The sequence below is a fragment of the Pseudonaja textilis genome, chromosome Z (assembly GCF_049901715.1).
Source record: "Pseudonaja textilis isolate UNSWEBS1 chromosome Z, rPseTex1.2, whole genome shotgun sequence".
NCBI lineage: Eukaryota > Metazoa > Chordata > Lepidosauria > Squamata > Elapidae > Pseudonaja > Pseudonaja textilis.
Genome location: NC_142008.1, coordinates 128,496,477 through 128,521,319, shown reverse-complemented (window position 1 = coordinate 128,521,319; position 24,843 = coordinate 128,496,477). Strand labels below are relative to the sequence as shown.

At 43.1% G+C, this 24,843-nt stretch overlaps 1 protein-coding gene across 1 annotated transcript in view; it reads left to right on the top strand.

Moving 5' to 3' along the window:
• Positions 1-14,193, top strand: part of TGFB1I1 (transforming growth factor beta 1 induced transcript 1) — a 32,938-nt gene extending 18,745 nt beyond the window's left edge. Inside the window, exons 6-11 of the mRNA XM_026711941.2 lie at positions 1,304-1,403; positions 2,847-3,119; positions 5,998-6,171; positions 8,134-8,215; positions 10,172-10,320; positions 12,476-14,193. Coding sequence (XP_026567726.1) covers positions 1,304-1,403; positions 2,847-3,119; positions 5,998-6,171; positions 8,134-8,215; positions 10,172-10,320; positions 12,476-12,742 — 1,045 coding nt within the window. The 3' untranslated portion in view covers positions 12,743-14,193. The remainder of the gene's footprint in view (positions 1-1,303; positions 1,404-2,846; positions 3,120-5,997; positions 6,172-8,133; positions 8,216-10,171; positions 10,321-12,475) is intronic.
• Positions 14,194-24,843: the final 10,650 nt, after the last annotated feature.

The window sequence follows — 24,843 nt, the reverse complement described above, 5'->3', positions numbered from 1 at the left end:
CTCAGCCTTCCATCCTTCCGAGATGGGTAAAATGAGGACCCGGATTGTTGGGGGTAAGAGGCCGACTCTGTAAACCACTTAGAGGGGGCTGTAAAAGCACTGTGAAGCAGTATGTAAGTCTAACTGTTCCCTCTTTTGAGAGTTATAAAAAGGATAATTTTTCAAGGACAGATTTTTCTATCATAGGAAATTGGATGCAAAGATGTTTCTCCATTAGAGACTTTTTTTAATGGTTTTTGTTGTTCTTTTTCAATTTTAACACACATTAATCTTGATTTTAACAGTATAGTGTCATTGTTGTTATACAAATTATTCTACACATCAATCTCATACAAATATCTACATTTGATATATCTTTATGTACAATCATTTACTTTAATCTACAATTTTCTTATTACCTTTATCTTTATTTCTATTATTCAGCCAATTATACCAATTATCCCAAATTTCATAATATTCCAATTCTTCTTTCTCTTTAAGTTTGAATATCAATTTGTCCATTTTGGCACAGTCTAATATTTTTTGAATTATTAATTCCTCAGTAGGCAGATTATTTTATTTCCAACATTGTGCGTATATTATTCTTGAAGCTGTCAGAATGTGTAATAAAATATATTTAATCTTCTTTCTATAATTTCCTTTGACTACTCCCAATAGAAACAATTCCAGTTTAAATTCTATTCGTTCTTCCACTATCTCTTGTAGCCAATTCCATATTTTAGTCAATATTTCTGGGCTTATGGGCATGACCAGTGGAGAGATTTTTAAGATACAGTCATTTAGGATTTGCAGTTAGTTATTAGAGTGAGGATATAGATATGTAACCCCATCTCTAACTCCTTAACTGAAGCAGCCATACAGGTAGTCCTTGTTTTCTGACCATAACTGGGGCCCTTGCTAAGCAAGATGGTTGTTAAATGAATCTCAACCGACTTTATGACCTTTTTTGCCACTGCTGTTAAGAAAATCACTACAGTTTTTAAGTGAATTGTGTGGTTGTTAAGAAAATCCAGCTTCCCGCAATGACTTTGTCAGAAGGCACAAATGCTGATCACATGACCGCAGGACCACTGCAACGATCATAAATAAATTCCTGTTACCAAGTTCCTGAATTTTGATCCCATGACCGTACGGATGCTGAGGTGGTTGTAAGTTATATGGCCCATTTTACACTGCTGGTGTAACTTCTAACAGTCACTAAAACGAATGGTTGTAAGTCAAGGATTACCTGTATCATCCTGCGAGTGGGAGAACCATAGAAACACCTCCCCTTCCCGCCTTTTCATGGCTGTTCTTATCACAGGTCAACAACGTCTCCATCTGCCAAGCCAACGGCCACCTCAGCGACTCTGGAGCTGGACAAGCTCATGGCTTCCCTGTCAGATTTCCGCGTCCAGAGCAATGTAAGCATGCTGATGAGGTAGTCCTAGGGATGAAGGTGAAGGGGCCCCAGAGGTATTCAGGGCTGTTTGGGGTTTGATGACAGTATTATGCATGTAAGTGTAGATATTTGAGTATCAATAGGATATTTGTAGTTCAAGGTTGAACTGTGGGGCCCTTGGTTCTCTCTGAGCCTGGTGGTTTCATTACCAAACTAAGTGACATCATCAGTGCCATTTGGCAGTGGCAGAGAGTGGAGAGAGAGCAAATCCCAACACCCTACTAGCACTGATGATGTTGTCTGGCATGGTAATGAAACGTCTACCAGAAAAGCTCAGAGAGCACCAAGGACCACACAAATATTTGAGTGCAAAAGGTACAATGCGATTTCTTTTTTAAAAAAAAAATCCTTAGTTGCAAAGAAAGGCAGAAGATTGTGATAAACTATAGAAGCTTTGTGCGTACAATTGGTGTGTGTGCGTATTTCCTACAGATAGAAATTTTGAGAAAGGTTCAAGAGCCTGCATTATTTCCTCTACGTAACACATAATTTCTATAGACAAGGTAGAAAGATTAGGTTTGCCTAAATTAAAATAAATGGCATGAATAATTGGGCTGCACAAAAAGCAACCCATTGCCTATATCCACACACACACGCATACACACAAACACACACCAGTTCTACTTCCAGCTGCCTCCTTAGAACGTAATGGCTCTCGATGCCCTCAAAATCTTTTTTCCTGAAGTGAAACTACCCGCAAAAGTTTTTAAAAACAAAACAAAAAAAATGCTTGAAGATTCTCTGACCAATTTTTGAGCCATGAGTTTACTCAGAGAAATTAGATGTTTGGGGTTTCCCCCACCCCCGCCACCCCGCCCAGCTATACCAGGCATTATTCTAACTTTATTTGATCAAAACATACAGGTAGTTCTCGACTTACGACCACAATGGAGCCCAAAATTTCTGTGAGAAATTTGTTAAGTGAGTTCTGCTGCATTTTATGACCTTTCTTGTCAGAGTTGTTAAGTGAATCCCTACAGTTGTTAAATTAGTAACACGGTTGTTAAGCGGATCTGGCTCCCCCATTGACTTCTGTTGTCAGAAGGGCGCAAAAGGTGATCACATGACCCCAGGACATTGTGACCATCATAAATATGAGTCAAGCCTCCGAATATAAATCACATGACTGTGAAGATGCGACAATGGATGTAAGTGTGAAAATGGTCATAAGTCACTTTTTTTCAGTGCCGTTGCAACTTTGAAAGGTCACTAAATGAACTGTTGTTGTAATTCGAAGACCGCCTGTGTTGTAAATTCACATCCTTTTCTCCCAGCACAGAAGAAAGCATTTCTCTTAAGGTTTCTGCAGATCGATTCTGGAGCCTTGCCCCAAATAAGAGAAATAGCAATGGATAACTCTCTTCACACGTGACTCTTAACTACCTTGTGTTCCCTAAACCTTTAGCTTCCAGGAGCCTCTGTCCCAACCACGACCGTCACCACAACCACCACGGTTCCTCCAGCACCGGCTCCTGCCCAAGTGCCCTCAGCTCAGCAGCCTGTGGTGTCATCTGTCTGCCCAGGGCCCACGGCTCTGTCCCCCCAGATGTCCCCAGGCCAGCCCAGCGGGAACCTGGATAGCATGCTCGTGATGCTGGAGTCGGATCTCAGCCGCCAAGGCATTTCCACCACAGCCAAGGGGCTGTGTGCTTCCTGTCAAAAACCCATCGCCGGGCAGGTCAGTCTCATCTTGCATATCTGGGTCGATCTGACAGGTACAAACAGGGAAATAAGGAAGAGCCAACGTCGCATCTGGAATTAGGAAGGCATTTGCCTGCCAAACTTTCCCCCTTCTTGTGAATTGCTAACTGCGGTGGAATCCTTCTCCACCTTTGCTGCCCTTCTGAATTATCATAGAAGGCTGAAGGAGAAATTGCTGGCCCTCTCTAGTCCTGTAGACTTAGGTTTATGCCTAGGCTTAGGTTGTGGAGGCTAAAACATATGAAGAACGGTTGCTAGAATTGGGTATGTCTAATTAAATGAAAAGAAGGACTAGGGGAGACATGATAGCAGTCTTCCAATATCTCAGGGGCTGCCCACAAAGAAGAGGGAGTCAAGCTATTCTCCAAAGCACCTGAGGGCAGGACAAGAAGCAACCTGGATGGAAGCTAATCAAGGAGAGAAGCAACCGAGAACTAAGGAGGAATTTCCTGACAGTTAGAACAGTTAGTCAGTGGAACAACTTGCCTCCAGAAGTTGTGAATGCTCCAAGACTATAAGTTTTTAAGAAGAGATTGGATAACCTATTTGTCTGAAATGGTATTTCCTGCCTGAGCAAAGGGTTGGACTAGAAGACCTCCAAGGTACCTTCCAAGTCTATTATTCTATTATTTATAACTGTTCTGCTTATTATTCTCTGGATGGTATAAAGCAAACAGTGTAACACCACAAAATATCCATAACAAAGTATTTTTATTGGTTCATCAGGTATCCTCATAACTCACATTTGTGACGAAGTTCTTCTTAATGTCCAATCCTTTGCATATCTGTCTTGTAGTGTAGAAAGATAAAAAGGTCTCAACCCCATGATAATTGAAGCATGGTATCGTATGGTGGTTTCAGGCAAGAGTGAGGGAGCCTTTCCCAACCCATCAAGGGTCAATATAGTGACCAATCAGGATTACAGATGTGGTCACGTGACATGGACTACATTTCCCGGGAAACCTTTAACTACATTTACCACAATGCATTCCCTTAAAGGGGCAGCTCACAATTCCTAAGTAACTATCCCAAATCCGATTAGCTCTAAACTGTCTGGACAGCACAATAGCTGCTGCGTACTCTGATCTGAACCTTTTAAAGACATTTCAGAACTGGAGTGGCCAATGAGATGAGTGGCCTTTAGCAGGGCTCGGCCAACCCATGTCTTGAACTCATTTACTGCTGGACTTGCACAAAAGGCTGAATTAGTTCAGTTTAAAGGCTCAATGTAGTCTTTTTCTTCCCACTTCCCTCTTGACCTCGTGCAAACCAGTTCGTTTGGCTACTTTACAGTTAAGTTTCCTTGTATGAATCCAGGAAATGGGTTGATCCAGGAACTGACTCCACTGGCCATTGAGTTCCACAGTGTACAGGAAAAGGGCCTTTTCTGCTGTGGCTCCCGGTCTCTGGAACATTGTGACCCTCAAGATGAGACTGTCTCTACCCTCTCGGCCCTCTGAAAGAGTCTCAAAACCTGACTCTGCTGATTGGCCTGGGGCCACAAAGCGGGCATCCCCCACTGTAAGTGGTTGGTGGACTAGGAAGAAGATCTACCCTTTCATATCCTGGGTTTTAACTCTTTTAATCTTCATTCATTTTAATATTTAATTTTGCACTTTTGTTTTTATGATGTAAGTGAGACAGGTGGCAAATAAATTTAATTAATAAAATAAATAAATTGCAATCCATGGAAGAAAAGAGGAACAAGAGACTTTTGGGAGCAGAGATCTTTCATAATAAAGGTAAAGGTTTTCCTCGCACATACGTGCTAGTCGTTTCCGGCTCTAGGGGATGGTGCTCATCTCTGTTATACAAAGCCAAAGAGCCAGCGCTGTCCAAAAACGTCTCCGTGGTCATGTGGCCGGCATGACAAAACCTCAAAGGAACACTGTTACCTTCCCACCAAAGTGGCCCCTATTTTTCTACTTGCATTTTTACATGCTTTCGAACTGCTAGTCTGGCAGAAGCTGGAACAAGTAACAGGAGCTCACTCTGTTATGCGGTGATAGGGATTCGAACCACTGAACTGCCGACCTTTCTGATTAACAAGCTCAGCGTCTTAGCCACTGAGCCACCACATCCCATGAGATCCATCATAGAGATCTTTCATTAATCTGGTGGTTAAGGTGCTGGCCTAGAAATCAGGGGACCGTGATTTCTAGTCCTGCTTTAGCTGTGAAGGCCAGCTGGGTGACTTTGGGCCAGTCCCTGGGAGACAGTGATTTCTAGTTCATGTTGGGCCTGAAAGCCATATAAGTAACTTTGGGACAGTCCCTAGGAGACCGTGCTTTCTAATCCCACTTTAGGCATGAAAAACGGCTGACTGACTTTGGGCCAGTCACTCTCCCTCAGCCCAGCCCACCTCACGGGGTTGTTGAAAATTGGAGGGAAAGGTACATGTTGGGTATGTTCATCTTCTTGAACGATTTGTAAAAATAATATTCTACCGTTTTGGACTGGTTCAGGCAAACCGGATGTTAAATTTATATCTGGTTTGCTGAACTGATAGTTGAACCGACCAGCTGGCCCTGCCCACCCCACCCCGCCCCTCCAGAGGGCCTCCAAGCCCCCGGGGAGACCATTTTTGCCCTCCCAGAGGCCCGAGGGAAGCCTCCGGACCCTAAGGAAGGTGAAAAACGGCCCTCCCGGAAGTTCTGGGATTTTTGAATCCCACCACTGGTTGTAAGAGTGAAAAATGGTCCTAAGTCACTCTTTTCAGTACTGTTGTAACTTTGAACGGTCACTAAACAAACTATTGTGAGTTGAGGACTAACTGTCATGTCACCGTCGGATAGACAACATGCCAGTTGTTGACGTGGTCTTTCTATTTTTCCCCGTCTTCTATTTTCTTCCAGGTGGTAACTGCCTTGGGGAGCACCTGGCACCCGGAGCACTTTGTCTGCACTTACTGCCAGAAGGAGATGGGGGGCAGCAACTTTTTTGAGAAGGATGGCGCCCCCTACTGCGAGAGAGATTACTTTCAGCTCTTCTCTCCCCGCTGTGGATTCTGCAACGAACCCATTCTGGATGTGAGAGTTTTTTCCCCTCCTCCTGCTTGAAAACGTTTGGTGTGGTCTTGAGCAAGTGCTGTGTGTGATCTGTGTGTGGTTTTTCTGAGAGTCCAATCTTGAATGTGGGTTTTGGGGTCTGTTCACTCATCTCTTTTTCTCCTCAACGCCCTGACCACCAGATAAGCAGTAGGGGGACAGTTTCTCTTTTTATTTCAGACCACAAAGCTACTACAAGGGCCTTTCCTGTTTTTCATGCTCTGATAGGGTTAGAAACCACTGGGTGTCATGTTATTTGCATGGGTGAAATTCAATTTTTTTCCCTACCGGCTCTGTGGACATAGCTTGGTATACTTGGTATAATAGTAATAGCAACCAGGGGTGATTTTTTTACTGATTCAAATTATCCCTATCACCTCTCCCAAGGTGGGCCGAGGTGGTTGAATTTCACCCCTGGTAAACACCTGCAACGTTCAGTTCCTGAATGGTAGCAGGAAGTGGGTGGTATGATAGTCCTTGACATATGGCCATAATTGAGCCCAGAGTTGCTGTTATAAATCATGGCAATCGTTCAGTGGGTCAGCACCTGACTGTGGAATGGAACAATTTGTCTCAGCCAACTCACCACAAGTCAATTCAACAATTCAATTATTTAAAATAATTTTTAAAAAAATATTTTAATTTTTGTCATTCACATTTCACTTCATCCCTCTTCTGGCATCCTTTCTTTAATTATTCTATTCCACCATTTCTTGACATTAGAAAAGAATAGAATAGAATAGATTTAGTTTACTTTACTTTAGTTTACTTTATTGTCATTTCATTGTACAATGAAATCAAACACCATCTTCAGTGCACATCATGACCATGACCATGAAAATAAAGACAAACATACACCCTTCACCTTTCACACATTGAACCGAAACTCCCCGACACCACACCAACACTGCACCACACAGTAGAATTCAAAAGAGCTCCTGCCCTGGGATAGAAGCTGTTTTTCAGCCTATTTGTCCTTGTTTTTATTTTCCTGTACTGTCTGCCAGATGGTAACAGTTCAAAAAAAGGGTTCCCAGGATGAGATGGATCTTTGAGAATGTTTTGAACTTTCTTAAGGCAGCGGGAGCTATAAAGCTCTTCCAAAGAGGGGAGAGGGCAACCAATGATCTTCTGGGCAATGACATTAACCCTCTGGAGGGCTTTCCTACCTGCCACTGTGCAATTGGCAAACCATACAGAGGTGCAGTATGTTAAAATGCTCTCTACGGTGCAGCGGTAGAAGGTCACCAGCATAGAGTAGAGTAGAGTAGAGTAGAGTAGAGTAGAGTAGAGTAGAATAAGAAATGAATAGAATAGAATAAGAAATGAATAGAATAAGAATAGAATAGAATAAGAAATGAATAGAATATAGAACAGAACAGAATAGAATAGCATAGAATTCTTTATTGGCCAAGTGTGATTGGACACACAAGGAATTTGTCTTTGTTGCATATGCTCTCAGTGTACAAAAGAAAAAATAAAATACAACCCCAGCGAGTTGCCTTATGGCGAGTTGGCTGTGGCAAAATGGCCATGGGCAGTTGGCTGCAATGAATTATCCTAAATTTACCTAACTGTGCCTGATTTTACCATCATTTTGGGGGGGAGGGGGTGACAGTCGTTAAGCCAACTCTGCAGTCTTTAAGAAACACTACAGGTTTGTAAGCAAACTCTATTTTTTTTCTGGCATTTTTTTTGCCAGGGAACTGGAAGTAAATGCCAGCACCCAGCAAACAATAGGTTTAGAATTTTAAATTTGCTGGGAAATTCACAGGGAGCGGTGATAGAGCAGGAATGGGTTGAAACATAGGAGGTTGAAAAAGAGGGCTGAGCAAGTAAACCCTGGGAAATGCAGAGCAGCGGTAATAGCCTTGTTTAGCGCATTTCTGACAAAGCGTTTTTTTTTTTCCCCTCCCACCTTCGGCCTTCCTGTGGTCCATTCAGAAAATGGTGACTGCGCTGGACAAGAATTGGCACCCAGAGCACTTCTGCTGTGTTAAGTGTAGGCGGCCCTTTGGAGAGGAAGGTCAGTACGGCGGCTGGCAGGGAGACATTTTGACTTTGACCAGTTCCATCCCGTTTGGGTCTCTTTAGATCACGGGCCCCAAACTTGGCAACTTTAAGACTTGTGGACTTCAACTCCCAGAATTCTTCAGCCAGCATAGAAGTCCACAAGACTTAAAGTTGCCAAGTTTGGAGACCTCTGCTTTAGATGAAGCTAGCCGGATCTTTCAGTGGGGTTCAAAATTTTGCCAGGAATTGACTTCACCTGGGTAATAGGTAGTCCTTGATTTACCACCGGTTGCTTAGCAACTGTCCAAAGTTACATCCAACCTAGGAAAGGATCTCTTCTGTAGTCACGTGACCAAGCTCCAGGAGCTGAGCAATATGGCTGCATTGACCATGGTTTGCAGCATCCTGCAGTCGCGTGATCGTGTTTTACAATGGTTTTGGTGAAAACTGGTACTTGGTTCTGGTTTTCGGGAAAACTTTGCACCACAGTGAACCATTGGTTCACTTAATGACTGCACATTCACTTTAGAACTGCAGTGTCTGGATTATGGTCTTTAGTTAAGGACTGCCTGAGGTAGTTCTCGACTTATAACCTCAATCAAAATTTTTGTGGCAAACCGAGACAGTCAAGTGAGTTTTGCCCCATTTTATGAGCTTTCTCGCCACAGTTGTTAAGTGAATCACTGCAGTTGTTAAGTTAGTAACGTGGTTTAAGTGAATCTGACTTCCCCGTGGACTTTACTGGTCAAAGGTCGTAAAAGGGGATCACATGATCTTGGGACACTGTAATCTTCATAAAGATGAGTCAGTTGCCAACATCTGAATTTTGATCATGTGACTATGAGGATGGTGCAATGGCCGTAAGTGCGAAAAACAATCATAAGTCACTTTTTCAGCGCCATTGTGACTTCAAACAGTCATTAAATGAATGGTTGTAAGCCAAGGACTATCTATAATGGTATGTGGGAAAGACCTTGGGAGACAGGAGGAAGAAAGGCTGCCTAGTGGATGATTAGATAAGAAATGGGGGAACCTGGAGCTGGGTAACAGGCAGAGAAAGAATCTTCTTGCCATGCTGGAAAAAGAGACAGTGGGAGACCTGTACTTTCAGACTTGTTAAATTCTCAAATGGAATCTTGCAATAATGTAGAATTAACCGTGGTAGGGGCCGTGGTGGTTCACGTGGTAAGACGCTGGGTCTGCGTGCTGCTGAGGTCGACAGCTCGGTGGGCTCAATTCCCGTGAGCACATAAACCGCAGAGGGACAATAAAGGAGCTTCCTCTGATTGCCTACTGGCATTTAGGCATCCCGCGAATAAAGATAACACCACCCTAAAAAATTCCTTTCACAGAAGCAGCCAGCCACAACATGGTGATCCCTACCATACGCTACATAAATAAATAAAGCTTGTTTAGTTGTGTTTTCTGTCTTGATCTAATCTGAGAGGGATGATATAAGGCAGTTGGTTGTATCTACTAAATCATGAGCAAGTCTCTTTTTTGCGTCAATGTTTAAAATGTATCCTTTTATGCTCCAAAAGTCATAGGGAGAATGGCAGAAATGGAATGATGTCATGAAGAAGGTTGGGTACAATGTATGACTGGGTAACAATCTTTTTCGCATGCAACACAAATATTCAGTTGAGTATCATGGTGCTTGTTGGCCGTTATGGGCTTTTGGTTGCCCACAGAACCAGTCTTCCCAACCAGGGTCTCCTCAAGGTTTTTAAATTTCATTTCCTGTTGTCCCCACCCAAATGCCTGCTGCCCATTATATGGCCTGAGGTCCATCTCAGTTGGAGATCTGGTTGGAGAAAGTTGTGGTGTCCTTAACTAAATTTCCACAGCTTCAACATTGCAAAAGAATTCTGAATTGGGCCTTGTGCAATACTACTGATTTACCTTAGATGGCCGCTGAACTGCACCATTTTTGGTCCCTTCCCCATTGACTCTTTGTCTCCCCCTGCAGGCTTTCACGAGAAAGACGGGAAGCAGTACTGTCGCCAGGACTTTTATGAGCTCTTCTCCACTCGCTGTCAAGGATGCAGCCAGGCCATCTTGGAGAACTACATCTCGGCTCTCAACGCCTTGTGGCACCCAGAATGTTTTGTTTGCAGGGTAAGCATCAGCTCTGGACCAGGGTTGGATTGTGTGCAATCTTGTCAGAATGGCTAGAAAACCAATGATGGGAAATGGCTTTTCAAAGGAGAATATTTAGTCATTTTGTGTTCTCAAGCTGAAAATGAAACTGACCGGCTGTGGTTCTTCTCTCACTGTCTTATTGGCTTAGTTTTAATTTTGCCCTAGCTTCAATTGACAGGGGAATTCTCCATGGGGGAGAATTTGTTGATGTATCGACTTGTGGCTCTTCCTTGCAAAGGTGATAGAAGTTGGGTGAGAAGAAGAAAAATGGTTGCTTCGTTAATCATACTGACATTTGCAAGAGGAAGAAAACAGCAGTTCGGTGCTAGCTCCTGAAAGCAACCTAAGATTTTACTTATTATGTTTCTCTTAGCTTGGCAAAATAACTCGACTCCTTTGTGCCAGCTGAAGACGGCTCTGAAATTGGGGAATATGGTACCTCCAAGAAACTCATTTTGGGACGTTAAAGGTGTGATTGAAACCCAGAACACCCGGATCTGGTCCATAGCTGAGTCTTGAAACAGCTGGGAACCTAGATCTTGATGTACAGTAGGTTGACTTGAGCCCAAAATGTCTGTTGCTAAGTGAGACATTTTTAAAATGAGTTTTGCCCCATGTTATGACCTTCCTTGCTATAGTTGTTAAGTGAATCGTGTCAGTGTTGTTAAGGGAATCTGGCTTCCCCACTGACTTTGCTTGTCAGAAGGTCGCAAAAGGGGGTGACATGAACCATGGGATACTGCAACCGTCATAAGTATGAGTCAGTTCCCAAGTGCCTGAATTTTGATCACGTGACCTTGGGGATGCTGCAATGGCCTTGAGTGTGAAAAATGGTCCTAAGTCACTTGTTTCAGTGCCGTTGTAACTTTGAACGGTCACTAAACAAACTATTGTAAGTCAAGGACTATAGGTACATAATGCCATCTAAACCAGAACGCACAGCACAAATTAAGGGGGAAAATGCCATCTGGCAGAAATGGACTCTTAGTAAAGGGTTTCTGGGCAGAATTCAAGAAAGATAAAAGGCAAGGAACTTTTTTTTTTTTAAAAAAAGAAAGATCTGCCCAAATTAGGAAAACAAGTTAAGATAATTACTAAACAAAAAATTAAGTTAAGAACAAATAAAGAACGTCGTGTGGGTCTACTTGGCGCACAAATCCCAGCATTTTTCATCTTCTAATAGTTCATCCTAAAATCAACTTCTGATCAAGCCTTACTTGGAGGCCATCAAATCCCACAGATTGTGAACCGGCCTCGCATTGTTGGGCTGCTGCCAGTAGTGAACTGGTAGTTCCGACCATCAGCTGGCCCCGCCCGCCCACCCACACCGATCCTATCCTATAGGCTCAGCTGATTTGCACAGCACAGCTGATTTCCACGCCTCCTGTTGTGGTTCGCCAGCAGCCTGTGCAGACGGCAGTGGAATCAGACAGTGATGAAGAACAGGGACCAGTCCGGGGTTCTAGAAAGGACTCGCCCGATACAGAGATGGGGCCAGGACCACCTGGGAGTTATGTGTTGACTCCGGAGCCTCCAGAATCTGGCAGCAGCAAGGAAGAGGAACAAGGAGAGCCTGTTCCCAGTGTGTGTGTGCACAGAACTGCTAGAAGGCAAGAGCAGCTAAGACAAAAGGGACAATTCAGGAAGGAAAAATGTAGCTTTGTTACAGGTTGTTTTTGACGTATGACCACAATTTGTCCTCAACGTGACCAAATTGGGACCAGCATTTCCATTACTAAACAAGGCAATTGTTAAGTGAGCTCCACCCAATTTTATGTCTTCTGCCATGGTCGCTAAGTGAATTACTTCAGCTTTTAAGTGAACTGTACGGCTATTAAGTGAATCCAGCTTCCCCCACGGTCTTCGCATGTTGGAAGTCAGCTGGGACGGTCCCTAATGGTGACCCCATTACCCCTAGGATGCTGCAACTATCACATAAATACAAGTGCATAAATTCTGATTGCGTGACCATGGGGATGCTGTGACGGCTATGAGCAAGAGGATTGATTGTGTAAGTCCCTTTTTTTATGTCCAGTTGTCACTTCAGTCACTAAAACAAATGGTTGGTAAGTTGAGGACTACCTGTAGAGGTGGCCTTCTTTAATCCCTTATGGTCTGTTCTCTGTTCTAGGAATGCTACACCCCTTTCATGAACGGCAGCTTCTTCGAGCACGGCGGGCGGCCCTTCTGCGAAATCCATTACCACAAGCAACGCGGCTCGCTCTGTTCTGGCTGCGAGAAACCCATCACTGGCCGTTGCATCACCGCCATGGGCCGGAAGTTCCACCCGGAGCATTTTGTCTGTGCCTTCTGCCTCAAGCAGCTCAACAAAGGCACCTTCAAGGAGCAAAACGAGAAGCCCTATTGCCACCCTTGCTTTATCAAGCTCTTTGGGTGATTGGGAGGGCCCTGGCCTTGCTGGGGTCAGGCCACGCCTCCTGATGGCGTGGGAAAGGGGGGGGCATCGTCGGCTTTTGAATGAGCCACACCCGCTGCCACGCATGGGGGGTGGGGGGAAATACCTGTGCCTTAAGGGGCTCAACCTGGGAGCCCATCCACCATTGCCAAAAACCACGCCTGTAGATCAGAGCTACTCGCAAGCAAGCAACAAAGGAAGCAAGTCGGACCTGCTCCTCCTGCTCTTCTCAGGAGCCAGCCCAGCGTTATCTCCCATCCCATCCCAGGCCACCTTTAAGCCCCCATTCCCTACTCCAGCACCAGCACTTCTGACAGGAGGCCCTGCCTTAAGCCACATCTCCAAGATCAGCTGGTGAAGTCCTCAGGAGACCAGGATGTGATGGAACCACATCTCTGGTGTTTTTACCCCTAGGTCCAGCTTTATGGGTTGGAGGCCTGGGGGTTGAGAGCTCTGCCCTACAGCTCTTCTAAACCATAAAGCTATCTTGGTGGGAGCCAGCTTAATCACATCCAAAATTCTTTAGAAAATCTGGATAATTTTATCCTGGTATTTAATTTGTGGAGAGCAGTGACTCCATTCAGATCTGTCTCAAAGACCTCTTGATCTCAACCCCCAAATTAATTCCATTGCAACCAAAGATCAACAGTAACTCCTTAGCCGACCTCTATTTTTATTGTGTATGGATACAGAACTGTGACCATCCAAACATCTCCCAGAAGCTCCTGCCAACAGAAAGAGATGCTAAGAAGATGCTCAGGAATGTCTGGAGTCTTCCAGCTTAGTTTATGGACTTCGATGCATTGAGTGACTCCTTTGTGAGTTGGGATAGGAGAGGAGAGGGGTGTCGATATTTCTAAGGGAGTTGGTGGCACAAGGGCCTTTTTCAACAGTGGGGAGACTGACAAAACATACATGGTTGTATGATGCTGCAGTTTATGCATTTGCCTCAGATAACCAGGATGCAAGTTGTGCATTGACCCTGCTGCAGGTTATTTTTGTCTCCTTGTGGCCTGATGTGGAGCTCTGTGGTTTATGGCCTGTTGGACTTCCTTGAAGGAACTTTTGATAAGGGACCAGCTAATGCAGGGGAAAAAAGGATACAACATCTTCGCCCCCCGCCACTTGCGTCTTCAGTTTTTTATTTCCCCTTGAAAAAAATGCCACAAATGATGACAATCCTTCTTTTATTTAAAATAAATGACCCCGTAGAGAAAGCAGGGAAGGAGAATATGTCACAGCTCGCCATTAGGCTGCATCAGGGCCATTTTTAAAAACCTTATTGTGTAAATCCCCATGGCGGCTTTTATTATAATACGACTTGGCCGGGTTTAAAGAGCACGACTATTCCTTCTGCCACTCAGTTTTTTATGCCAACTTTTTACCTGCTCACTGCTGTATTATATAATAAAATTCACTTAATTAAAAAAAAACCAAGCAATTAGAATCAGGTTTATTGTCTTTTGAGCTAACCATGTCTTTATAATATCATTAATAATATCATTAATTATAATATAATTATAATGTATGGTATCAATACAAAGACTGTAGACAGCCACTGCTCCATGGATCTGGAGTACATGACTCTTAAATGTAGACCCATATATCTTCAGCGGGAATTCAGCGTGGTTTTGATTACTGCACCCTATGTCCCACCTGATGCCAATGCTACCATAGCTTTGGGATTCTTGTATAACATTGTAAGTAATCAGCAAAATAAGTATCCTGATGCTGTACATATCATAGCAGGGGACTTAAATCAAGCTGATTTAAAAGAAGCGCTCCCTAAATTCTATCAGCATGTTAAGTGTGCTACTAGAGGAGCAAACATATCGCACAAAGTATATACCAACATCAAACATGGCTATAAGGTTATACAATTACCACATTTGGGGCAATGAGACTATACGTCACTGCTTTTAGCACCAGCGTACATCCCTTTTAGGAGATGGGCTCTGACTATAATAAAGACAGTGAAATCTTCACCAGAAGATGCTTTCCAACAACTTCAGGATTGTTTTGAGAACACAAACATCTTTTACCACCCTGACCTAGAGGAGCACACTGCAACTGTTCTGTGCTATATTAAACACTGCACAGATACTATCACTGTGGATAAACATATTAGGATCTATCCCAATCAAACCCTGGATGACCAAGGAAGTCCAGTGCCTCTTGCGTGACAGGACCAAGGCCTTTAGGTCCGGTGATGGGGTAAGAAACAGTGTTGCCAGAGCTAATCTGAAGAAAGGTATTTGGAAGGCCAAGACTGATTATAAGAGGAAGATTGAGGATAATTTTTCTAGCAATAACATGAGGCAGGTGTGGTGAGGGATTCAACAAATTACAAACCATCAACCGACCAGTTGTCATCCCTGCTGAGGGGGATGCTTCATTGGCAGAGGAACTGAATCAATACTTTGCTCGCTTTGAAGTGGAGACATCGAAGACAGATAAAATACAACTAGCAGCTAATTGTAGCCTCCACTTCATTGTGGAGGAACTAAACTAAATAAGGTTTGGAAGACTGAAGTGCCTTATTTTCACTTCTAATTCCCTATGAGTGAAGGCAAATATACGTATTCCAGGATACGTGCCTCACCAGACACATCCTGGTCCCGGAAGAACTTTCACTTCCATCGTGAATCCAAAAGCTCCGAAGACTAAACCTCTTGCCCAATGACCAAGCCAGATTGGATCCAGTTCCTTGTTTGATGTGCAGTGATTTAACTAATGCTGTGCCGTAAAAGAATAATGATTAGGCTGCTGTGTGGGCAACTTTTCGGTCATCAGTGACCATTTGGGGAAGTACAGAGTTGGAATTTATAACACAAAGTGTGTGGGATAGAGAGATAGGCAAGTCATATATTCCTCAAATATTACACAGAAAAGATATTAGTCATTTAGTCTATTTTAGTTTACTTCATTGTCATTGTACCTCATACGATGAAATCAAACATCATCTTCAGTGCACACGTGACCATGAAAATAAACACAACAGACATCCTTCATCCTCCACACATTGAACTGAAAACCCCCGACAATGCACCAACACTGCACTATACAGTAGAATTCAAAAGAGCTCCTGCCCTGGGATAGAAGCTGTTTTTCAGCCTATTTGTCCTTATTTTTATTATTCTGTACTGTCTGCCAGATGGTAATAGTTCAAAAAAAGGGGGTTCCCAGGATGACATGGATCTCTGAGAATGTTTTGAACTTTCTTAAGGCAGCGGGAGCTATAAAGCTCTTCCAAAGAGGGGAGAGGGCAACCAATGATCTTCCGGGCAATGACATTAACCCTCTGGAGTGCTTTCCTACCTGCCACTGTGCAATTGGCAAAACCTACAGAGGTGCAGTATGTTAAAATGCTCTCTATGGTGCAGCGGTAGAGGGTCACCAGCAATTTCTCATTCAGTTGTTTTCTGAGAAGTCTCAGGTAGCATAATCTCTGCTGGGCCCTTTTGACCAGGGCTGCAATGTGGGCACCCCAGGTCAGGTCCTCTTTTAGGGTAACACCCAGAAACTTAAAACTGGCCACTTGCTCCACTCAGTCTCCATTGATAAGCAAGGACTGAATGTCTGATCTGTTCCTTCTATAGTCCACTATAACCTCCTTGGTCTTATTGGCATTAAGGACCAAGTTATTGTCTCCACACCACGAAAGCAACCGGTCCACCTCATCTTGATAGGCAGACTCAGCTCCCCCAGAGATAAGTCCCACCACTGTTGTATCATCTGCAAATTTAGCAATAGTATTACTAGCATGAGTGGGAATGCAGTCATGCACATGAAGAGTATACAGTAAGGGACTCAGCATGCAACCCTGTGGTGTACCAGGGTTAAGAATAAGGGCTGAAAAGGTATGATGACCTAATCTGACCCTCTGTGAGCGGCCAGTCAGGAAATCCATAATCCAAAGGCAGATTGAGTTGGAAAGCCCAAAGTCCAGAAGTTTAGACACTAGTCTATGTGGAAAAATTGTGTTAAATGCAGAACTAAAATCCACAAAAAGCATCCTCACATAGCCCCCGCTGTTCTAGATGAGTCAGAGCAGTGCGAAGAGTGATGGCTATAGCATCCTCTGTAGATCTATTTTTTCTGTATGCAAACTGGTACTTATCAAATGTGTGCGGAAAACCAGAAATGATATGCTAGCAGACCAATTTCTCAAAGCACTTCATGATGATAGGAGTGAGTGTCACTGGTCTGTAATTGTTGAGGTTATTGATAGGGAACTTCTTTGGCAGAGGAACAATGATGGAAGCTTCAAACAAGATGGAATAGTGGACTGGGATAAAGACAGGGGTGGGATTCAAAATTTTTAACAATCGTTTCTGTGGGTGTGGCTTAGTTGGTGGGTGTGGCTTGGTGGTCATGTAACTTTGAATGGTCACCCCACACAAGCAAAGTGCCAGCAAAGGTGGGGGGAAAAACTCCAGAGAAGTTCCTGAGACAGGAAGTCTAGTCCTGCCAAGAAAGTAATAAGGGTTAACGGAGAGGCAGTTTCTGTAAGCAACACCAGAATGTTTCCTTCCTGCCTTCCTTACAGGATTAGGCCAGTAATTTCTTCTAACAACCAGTTCTCCGAACTGCTTAGAATGTTAACAACTGGTTCTAGCGAATAGGTGTGAACTGGTGGAATCCCACCCCTGGATAAAGACCGATTGAAGATCCTGGTAAGGACTCCAGTCAACTGATCAGCACAGTCTTTAAGCACTTGGCCAGAGATACTGTCAGGACTAGCAGCCTTTCTAGGGTCCATGGCCCTCAGAATGCTCCTCACCTCCTGTTCCTCCACAATTAGGTGGGGGCTACAATTGGCTGGTAGTTGTATTTTATCTGTCTCTGATGTCTCCATATTTATTCTGCAGTTGACTATTACTGCACCTGAAAAAAGTAGTATTAGCTTGTGATGTGGACAATATTTTGGTCATTAGTTTTAGAGTTTATTGCAGAAATCAAATCCAGAAAGCACACATAGACGACTGATTCAGCACGATTCATTAACTTATTTATATACATAATAATACATGAGTAAAATGTACAATACCAATAGTAGATTCTTCCAAAGTAACACAAGCAAAACACAAGCAGTAGCTTCAAAAGGTTGGAGCAGAGAACAGAGATAAACCATGCCCAGACTCTCTTTAAGTTTCAGTTTCTAATTCAGCTCCCATTGGCTGACCTTGTTACCGTGTCTCTGCCAGATCATGAATATTCTGACAATTAGGAACCAGTTTCTTATCCTTGGCAATTTTAAGCTGGGTGGACTTCAACTCCCAGGATTCCCCAATGCTGACTGGGGAATTCTGAGAGTCGAAGTTCAAAACACTTAAAGTTCTTAAGGTTAAGAAACACTGTCAGACATTATCTGGGAGAAGTGCAATGCACGTATTTATAATACATATGTGGGTAGAATCAAAGGGATGGGAAAATTGTATATTCTTATAATGTTAACACAGGAGAAAGAGTAGAGTATCTATTTCTGCAGAAATTTCCTTGCGTTTATGTCACATTTATCTGCCTTCCCACCTGAATTGTTTCTCTAGCCTCAAACATCCCTGCTACTTAAGAATGATGGGGAAACTTCCTTCCTCATGGAAATGCCAAATGTGGGAATCACTCTGAATTCCCAGCTTCAAAGAGACATATCTGCATTACCCATCATTCCAGCATCCAAGTTCATCCCAGGCTCATCTGCCTTCCTACCCATTTCCTCTCATGGTAATGGAAGGGATGAAGGCCTCAAGGCTAACCAACACTGGAAACACACGATCAAGAATGAAGATAAATCTACAGAGGTGATCAATGGATGTTGTCCAATTTTTCATGGAGAATAAGTATTCTATGTAAGGTTCTAGGAAGCTAGTCTATGTCTTGGCCAGTTTTTGTCAACCTTGACAACTTTAAGATCGGTGGACTTCCAACTTCCAGAATTCCCCCATAAGAGGAGTGTGCTGGCTGGGGAATTCTGGGAGTTGAAGTCCACCCATCTTAAAGTCGTCAGGGTTCTCAAACACTGGCCTATATGATAGTCCTTGTTGACATCTCTATGGAATGCCGGATGTTCCAGAAGTTAGTCTCTTGGCCCAAAGGTCAACCCACGATCCCCCCACTTATTCACCATCTCTCCAGTGTGGCATCTCTTGTGTTTCATCTGGATAGAGCTATCGCAAAATCCTTTGTCACAATAAGGACATTTATAAGGTTGCTGCCCTGCATGGAGTTTCTGGTGGGTGATCACTTGGCACCACTGGTGGAAACACCAGGCATAACCCTAAGTGTGAGTCCAGTGCTAATTCAGATAAACAGAATTTAGGACAAACTGCTTTCTATGCATGTCACACATATAGGGTTTCTCCCTCTTTTTTTTTGTCAGGCTGGGTAATTTGGGGCCTATTAGTGTCTCAGAGCTTACTCCACTGGGCAGTTGTTGTGGGGAAAATAGGGGGGAGGAAAAAGTAATCATGTAGTTTGCTTCTTTGAGTTACTTATAAAGCAATAAAGTGGGGATAAATAATAAATAAACAAAACCAGCCCCTTGAACTGAGTCTGGTAGCCAGTGTAGATGGGAAAGGATTGGAATAGTATGTTACATAATTCCAATCCTCCTTTCCTACCCCTTTCTCCCAAATATTCATTTCTTCCAAATAATTTTACTGCTATGTAAAATTATTGCATAGTTTCACCTTAACTTTCTCACTAATTAATCTCAATTTATCCCTAAACTTTTGGACATTTTATCTTATGGTATTTTATCTTAAGTATTGATCTCACTATAAAAAGAAGAAACTAAGAAAGGGCTCACAGGAAGAGAAGAAAATAAATGAGAGGCAATTCTTCTCAGGACAGAAATAAAATGAGGATGTGGCTTTTTTGGCTAAGAGAATTAACTTCCGGTTCACATAGTCCTACTTTTCATGTCTTTTTTGTCCTGTAAGAAATTGCCCAAATTCCTTCTCTGCAGGGAAGGGTCAAAAAAATTCAAGATGGTGGTTGCCATAATGGCAATCATAGGTGACACCGATAAAAGATGGTGGGTGTTTAATCATGCTGCCATCTTAATCCTGTTCCCTTGCAACCGATGTCCCTGCTTCCCTCCTGTTCTTCCTGAATTTCCATTTCAGTGTTTTTTGCATATGATACATACAAAAATCACAAGACAATGGGTTCACAACAGTGATTAACTAAGGTTGCAACCCTTCAGAGAGAAATATCTTTCAGAAAATTAGAGGAAGCCAATATCGGCTTCTCCAAATTATCCTGTCACAAGTCATGGTTTTTGAAAGGTTAGACTAAATTCAGTTGTGCACCTCAGTTAGGAGCTGGGACATTTAAAAAAAACATTTCTTGGTTATTTTTCTATCTCCCCTTCCTGCTAAATATTGAGGTGGCATGCATCATAGTCCTTTCATCAAATGTTAATACCACAATGACTACTTTGTCACCTATGTTGAGTTGAGAAAAAAACACACACAAAGTTGAGTCTTTCAGCACCTTTCTTGACAGCTAAATTATAGGAAAGGCAAAATTTTATTTAAAAAAGTGTTACCGGTAAGGGAAACGGGCAGCATACTTGAGTTAACCACATCTATGGTTGTGAGCAAGCTGTAAAATGTTAATTGTTTCTTTCACAGCACGGATGCTTCCTTTCAGATCAATTTGCTCACCATTACATTTTGTGAAAAATAAAAGTTCCTTTCAAGGGTCACTTAGGCTAATTTCAGCCCAATTGTAATAAATGTATTGCACTGATGAGGTTACTTAATTTGGTAATGAAATGTCTGCAAGAAAACCATAAAAGAGAGAGCAACAAGGACACCACACTTTGACCCTAAGCTACACATATTTTCTATTTATAAACATATTTTATAGTAGGTATGAATTTAAACATTTCTTTCTATGTATCTAAAGTATTGGAGGAATATAGTAAATGCTCCAGTTAAAATTTCTTCTACTAAATACTTCACTGTGTGGATCACAGTTGTTCAGTCAATATATATATTCGAATTTTGATGTGAGAGAAGTGTCTAAAATTAACATGGACAGTTTAAGAAAATAAAGAAGTGGATCATCAAACAAATCAACCTACAATTTTTGGCTCCTTTGTCTCTCTGAGGTACATGATGATGATATCTAGTTGTGTAATTAAACACCTGCAAGAAAACAACCAAGCTCAGCAAGAACTAAGGAGGCCTCATTTCAAGCCTGAGTTGCAAACGTTCTTCTTTATCGCAACCTAGCATTCTCATTCAAAGCACAGATGACCAGCTTCAAATGATCATACTTTGGGCATATTATGGGAAGACTTGGTTCTCTGGGGAAGGCCTTAATACAGGGGTGTCAAACTCAAGGCCTTTTGGGCCTTAGATCTGGCCCGTGTCCCCCCCTGGAAACAGTGAAGTACTGGCCAGCGGTGCCTCTGTCAGCAAAAACTGAGCTTGTAGGGGGCATGCATGGACCTCCCAAACTCCGTTTCTTCTGGCAGAGAGTTGCAGGAGGCCATTGCAGCTGAAAACAGAGCTCGGGTGCCCGTTTACCCTGGCAGAGCTCTCAGGACACCACAGGTACCCCTGACATGAGTGACATTGAGCTGGCCAAGCCCACCCTGGCCATGCCCACCCCATTGAAGACCACACCCACCTCACTGAAGGCCACACCCACCCTGATGCAGCGCTCAATAAAATATAGTTTGACACCCCTGCTTAATACTAGAAAGCATAGAAGTAAAGACGAAAAGAAAGTGATCAGCAGCAAGGTATAGTGATGAAAGCTTCAGTGTTGGAAGACCCACAAACCAAGTTAGAGATAGGTTCAAAAAAAATGAGAATATTAGTAGATGGTTGAACTAGGGAGTTTTTAATGTTCTCTGGGCATGTTTGCTTGTAATCATGTTGTTTGCTTACAACCATGATCATACTTGAAATATGCAGTTCTGATCACCACAATTAAAAAAAAATCGAAACCTCAAAAGTATGGAGAGAAGAGCAAGAAAGAAGGTTAAGGATCTGGAAGCTAAATTGTATGACAAACGTTGAGGGACCTAGGTAGGTCTAGCCAATTGGAGAAGTGGGAAAGGGGACACACATGATAACTGTCTTCCAGTATTTGGGGGGCAATCAAAAGGAGAGGGGATTGACTTATTTTCTAGGGCACTGATGGACAACTTTTCCTGACAGCTATGCATTGTGGATACTCCAACATTGGAGGTTTTCAAGATGAGACTGGACAACCATTTGATTGGGATGGTATGAAACTTGAGCAGAGGGTTAGATTAGAAGACTTCTGAGTTCTAGCCTTATGATTCTATGGTATTATTGCAGATGTTTCATAACCCAGCTTGGTCACACCACCCGTGCTGACAATGTGACTAAATCCTGGTTTATGATTCTGCAGGTTAGAAGAGCAACTCCACAGTGATCTGCGCTCTACACTGACAGTTTTGCAAGGGTTTTCACTTGTTTTTAAATTTTGTATTCCCTCATTGCTTTTATTGAGAGTTTAGCTGCCTTGCTTGATTGCAATGAGTAATCATAAAGATCAGCTAATTTTAAAATAAGCAAAGTTTGCAAAAGTATTGCAATGGCATTCTTATAAAATTAAGATTGCCATATGGACTGAAAACCTCAAATTATCCATTAGATGGCAATAAGGATTTATACCTTTATTGATCTCTTTGCTGCCATCTAGTGGACCAGCATGGTTATGCAACTCCAACTGGCAATTTTATTGTTACCTATTGGTAATATTTTTAGTCTCTGCCTGGATGCTGTCCATGAAACCTTACATCATGAAACCTGTTAATCTTTAAGATATTCCTGGACTTTCCATTGTTTTGGTTGTAACCAAAACAATTGAAACAAAGCACATTTATGCCTTTGCTAAACAAAAGCTAGTTTTAATATGAGGGGGAGGGAAACAAAGAGCAGAGAAGAAGGAAGCTTCTATCCTGTTTTAACTTAATCACACTAATTTTATACCAAGTTTTGGTAATGAACCAAAATCCTCTAGTATATCTCTGCTTCTCAACCTCCTTTAACGTATGTCCCCACCCCTTCTCTCTCCTTTGAGGGATGGACTTTCTTTTCAATATAAAAAAAAACCTCTCTCAGGTTAGAGCTGATTGCAAATTCCCTGCAAAGCTCTCTCGGAGTTTTTTCTTATCTTCTTTCCTTGGGAACCAATCTTACTGCAAACTAATTTCTTATCCTTCCAGGCATGGATTTTCCATCGATGCTTTTCTACCTGGGCACAGGTGAGTGTCCCAAGCAAGGGAAATCCTATTTGCATTAATTGGGGACCCCCCCTCTTTATCTCACCAATGTCTTTATCCTAATTAAGATCCTAAACATAAAAAACTTGTAAAGTCCAGCTGCAAAAATCAGCTACTTTCCACCCCACCCCCCAAAAAATCACATTTCTTTTCTTAAAGCGTTGGTTTAAAAAGCTGTGCTACTTAGTCCTTTAACACTATCTGCAGTCTGGGGCAAATTGACTCTTTCACCAGCTTCACAAACAATGCCAATTCCTGTGTTAACAATACCACAGGACAAAGTAATTTATAATAACTTTTTTCAGCTTCTCCTTTCTGAAGGAGGAAATCATAATACTCCAGTCATCTAAGGGAGTAGATCTGCGAAATGGGTAACGTTAATTTTTCTTTAAAAAGATTTACTTGACATCTACAAGGTATCTTTATTTTGTCACTAATAGCCTACCCTGCCAGCAAAAATATTCCTAATTTTGCAATGGTGTTGAATATCTGTAGCTCGGGTGTAAGATGAAGGTGAGGGTTTGTTCTCCAAGCTTCTGGGTGGCTTCCAAGTACTTTGTTACCAGACTGAGTCACATCTTCAGGGGAGTTTATGGGATGTCGGGGTCAGTGTTCCTGTGTTTATAAGGGCTCCAGGTATGGGCATGTCAAGGGAGGGTCTAGTAATGGGTCAGCTGTGAGTTATCAGGGAATCTTGTGATGGGTCTTGAGGTGGGTTGTGATAAGGAGATTACATCCGGGTCATTGGGAGGTGAACTGCGGCTGATTGGGGGGGTGGGATTGTATGGGTTGGTTGAGGGTCAGTGCTGTCCCTGGTTGGTTGTGTGGTTGATTTGGATTCTGAGGGGTTTGTAGGCTGGTTATAGGTCGATGTGTCTGTTGAAGGGATTGCTTGTGGAGTGCCAGGCTTTGATGAACCCACGAGCGTGGCAGGTGCTAGCGTAGCCACCAATTTTTGTGTTGCTGCAATCAAATTGGTGCTGTTTGGTGGCAGTGTGGGTAGGGTTTAAGGATTTGGGATTGTGGTGTTTGTGGATCTTGGTTTTTAATTGACAAGGATGTTTTGTCCCCCATAGAATTGGTTGCAATGGTCAGAGTTGATTTTGTCGATTACATTCTTTCAGGGATGTCAAACTAGTTTCTTCGAGGGGGTGGATCAGCTTTGTAGTTCTCCTCTGCAGGCTGGCCGGGGTGGGGGAAGATGGAGACAGGACAGATGCCTCCTGCAGCACTCTGCTGGCCAAAATGGGGAGTGGGGAGACTGACAGGGCACGTCCCGCTGCACTCCTACACCCTGTTTTGGCTGCCAGACATTCATGGGCCAGTCCTTTGCTATTTCCAGGCCAACCCCATGGGTCAGATTTAAGCATCCCTGCACTGCTGCTTTCATCCTTCTGTATCTTGTCTTTGGTTCTTGATAATTTCTGGCGGAGTGTGGCTGTGGGTTTGTGAACTATTGTTATTCCTAGCCATTGGAGGATTCTGGCTGTCGTTTACAACATTCCTTTTGTGTACAGTAGGGTAGAAAATAGGGGACATATCCCCTAAACTCAGGGGTGGGTTTCAAAAAACCTAGCAACTCGTTCTCTGCCCAGTTGCTGGGTGGGCATGGGCGTGCCCATGATGGGCGTGGCCTAGTTGGCCTCCTGTACCACAGCAGCACGGCCATTTTCCCCCTCTCCATTCTCCAAAGGCTTTCCTTGAGCCTACAGGAGGAATGTTTCCCCCCACCCCCCAGCTCTATTCCAATAGTTCCAGGACGGCCATTTTTCTCCCTCACAGAGCCTCCACATGGACACCGCACTTACCT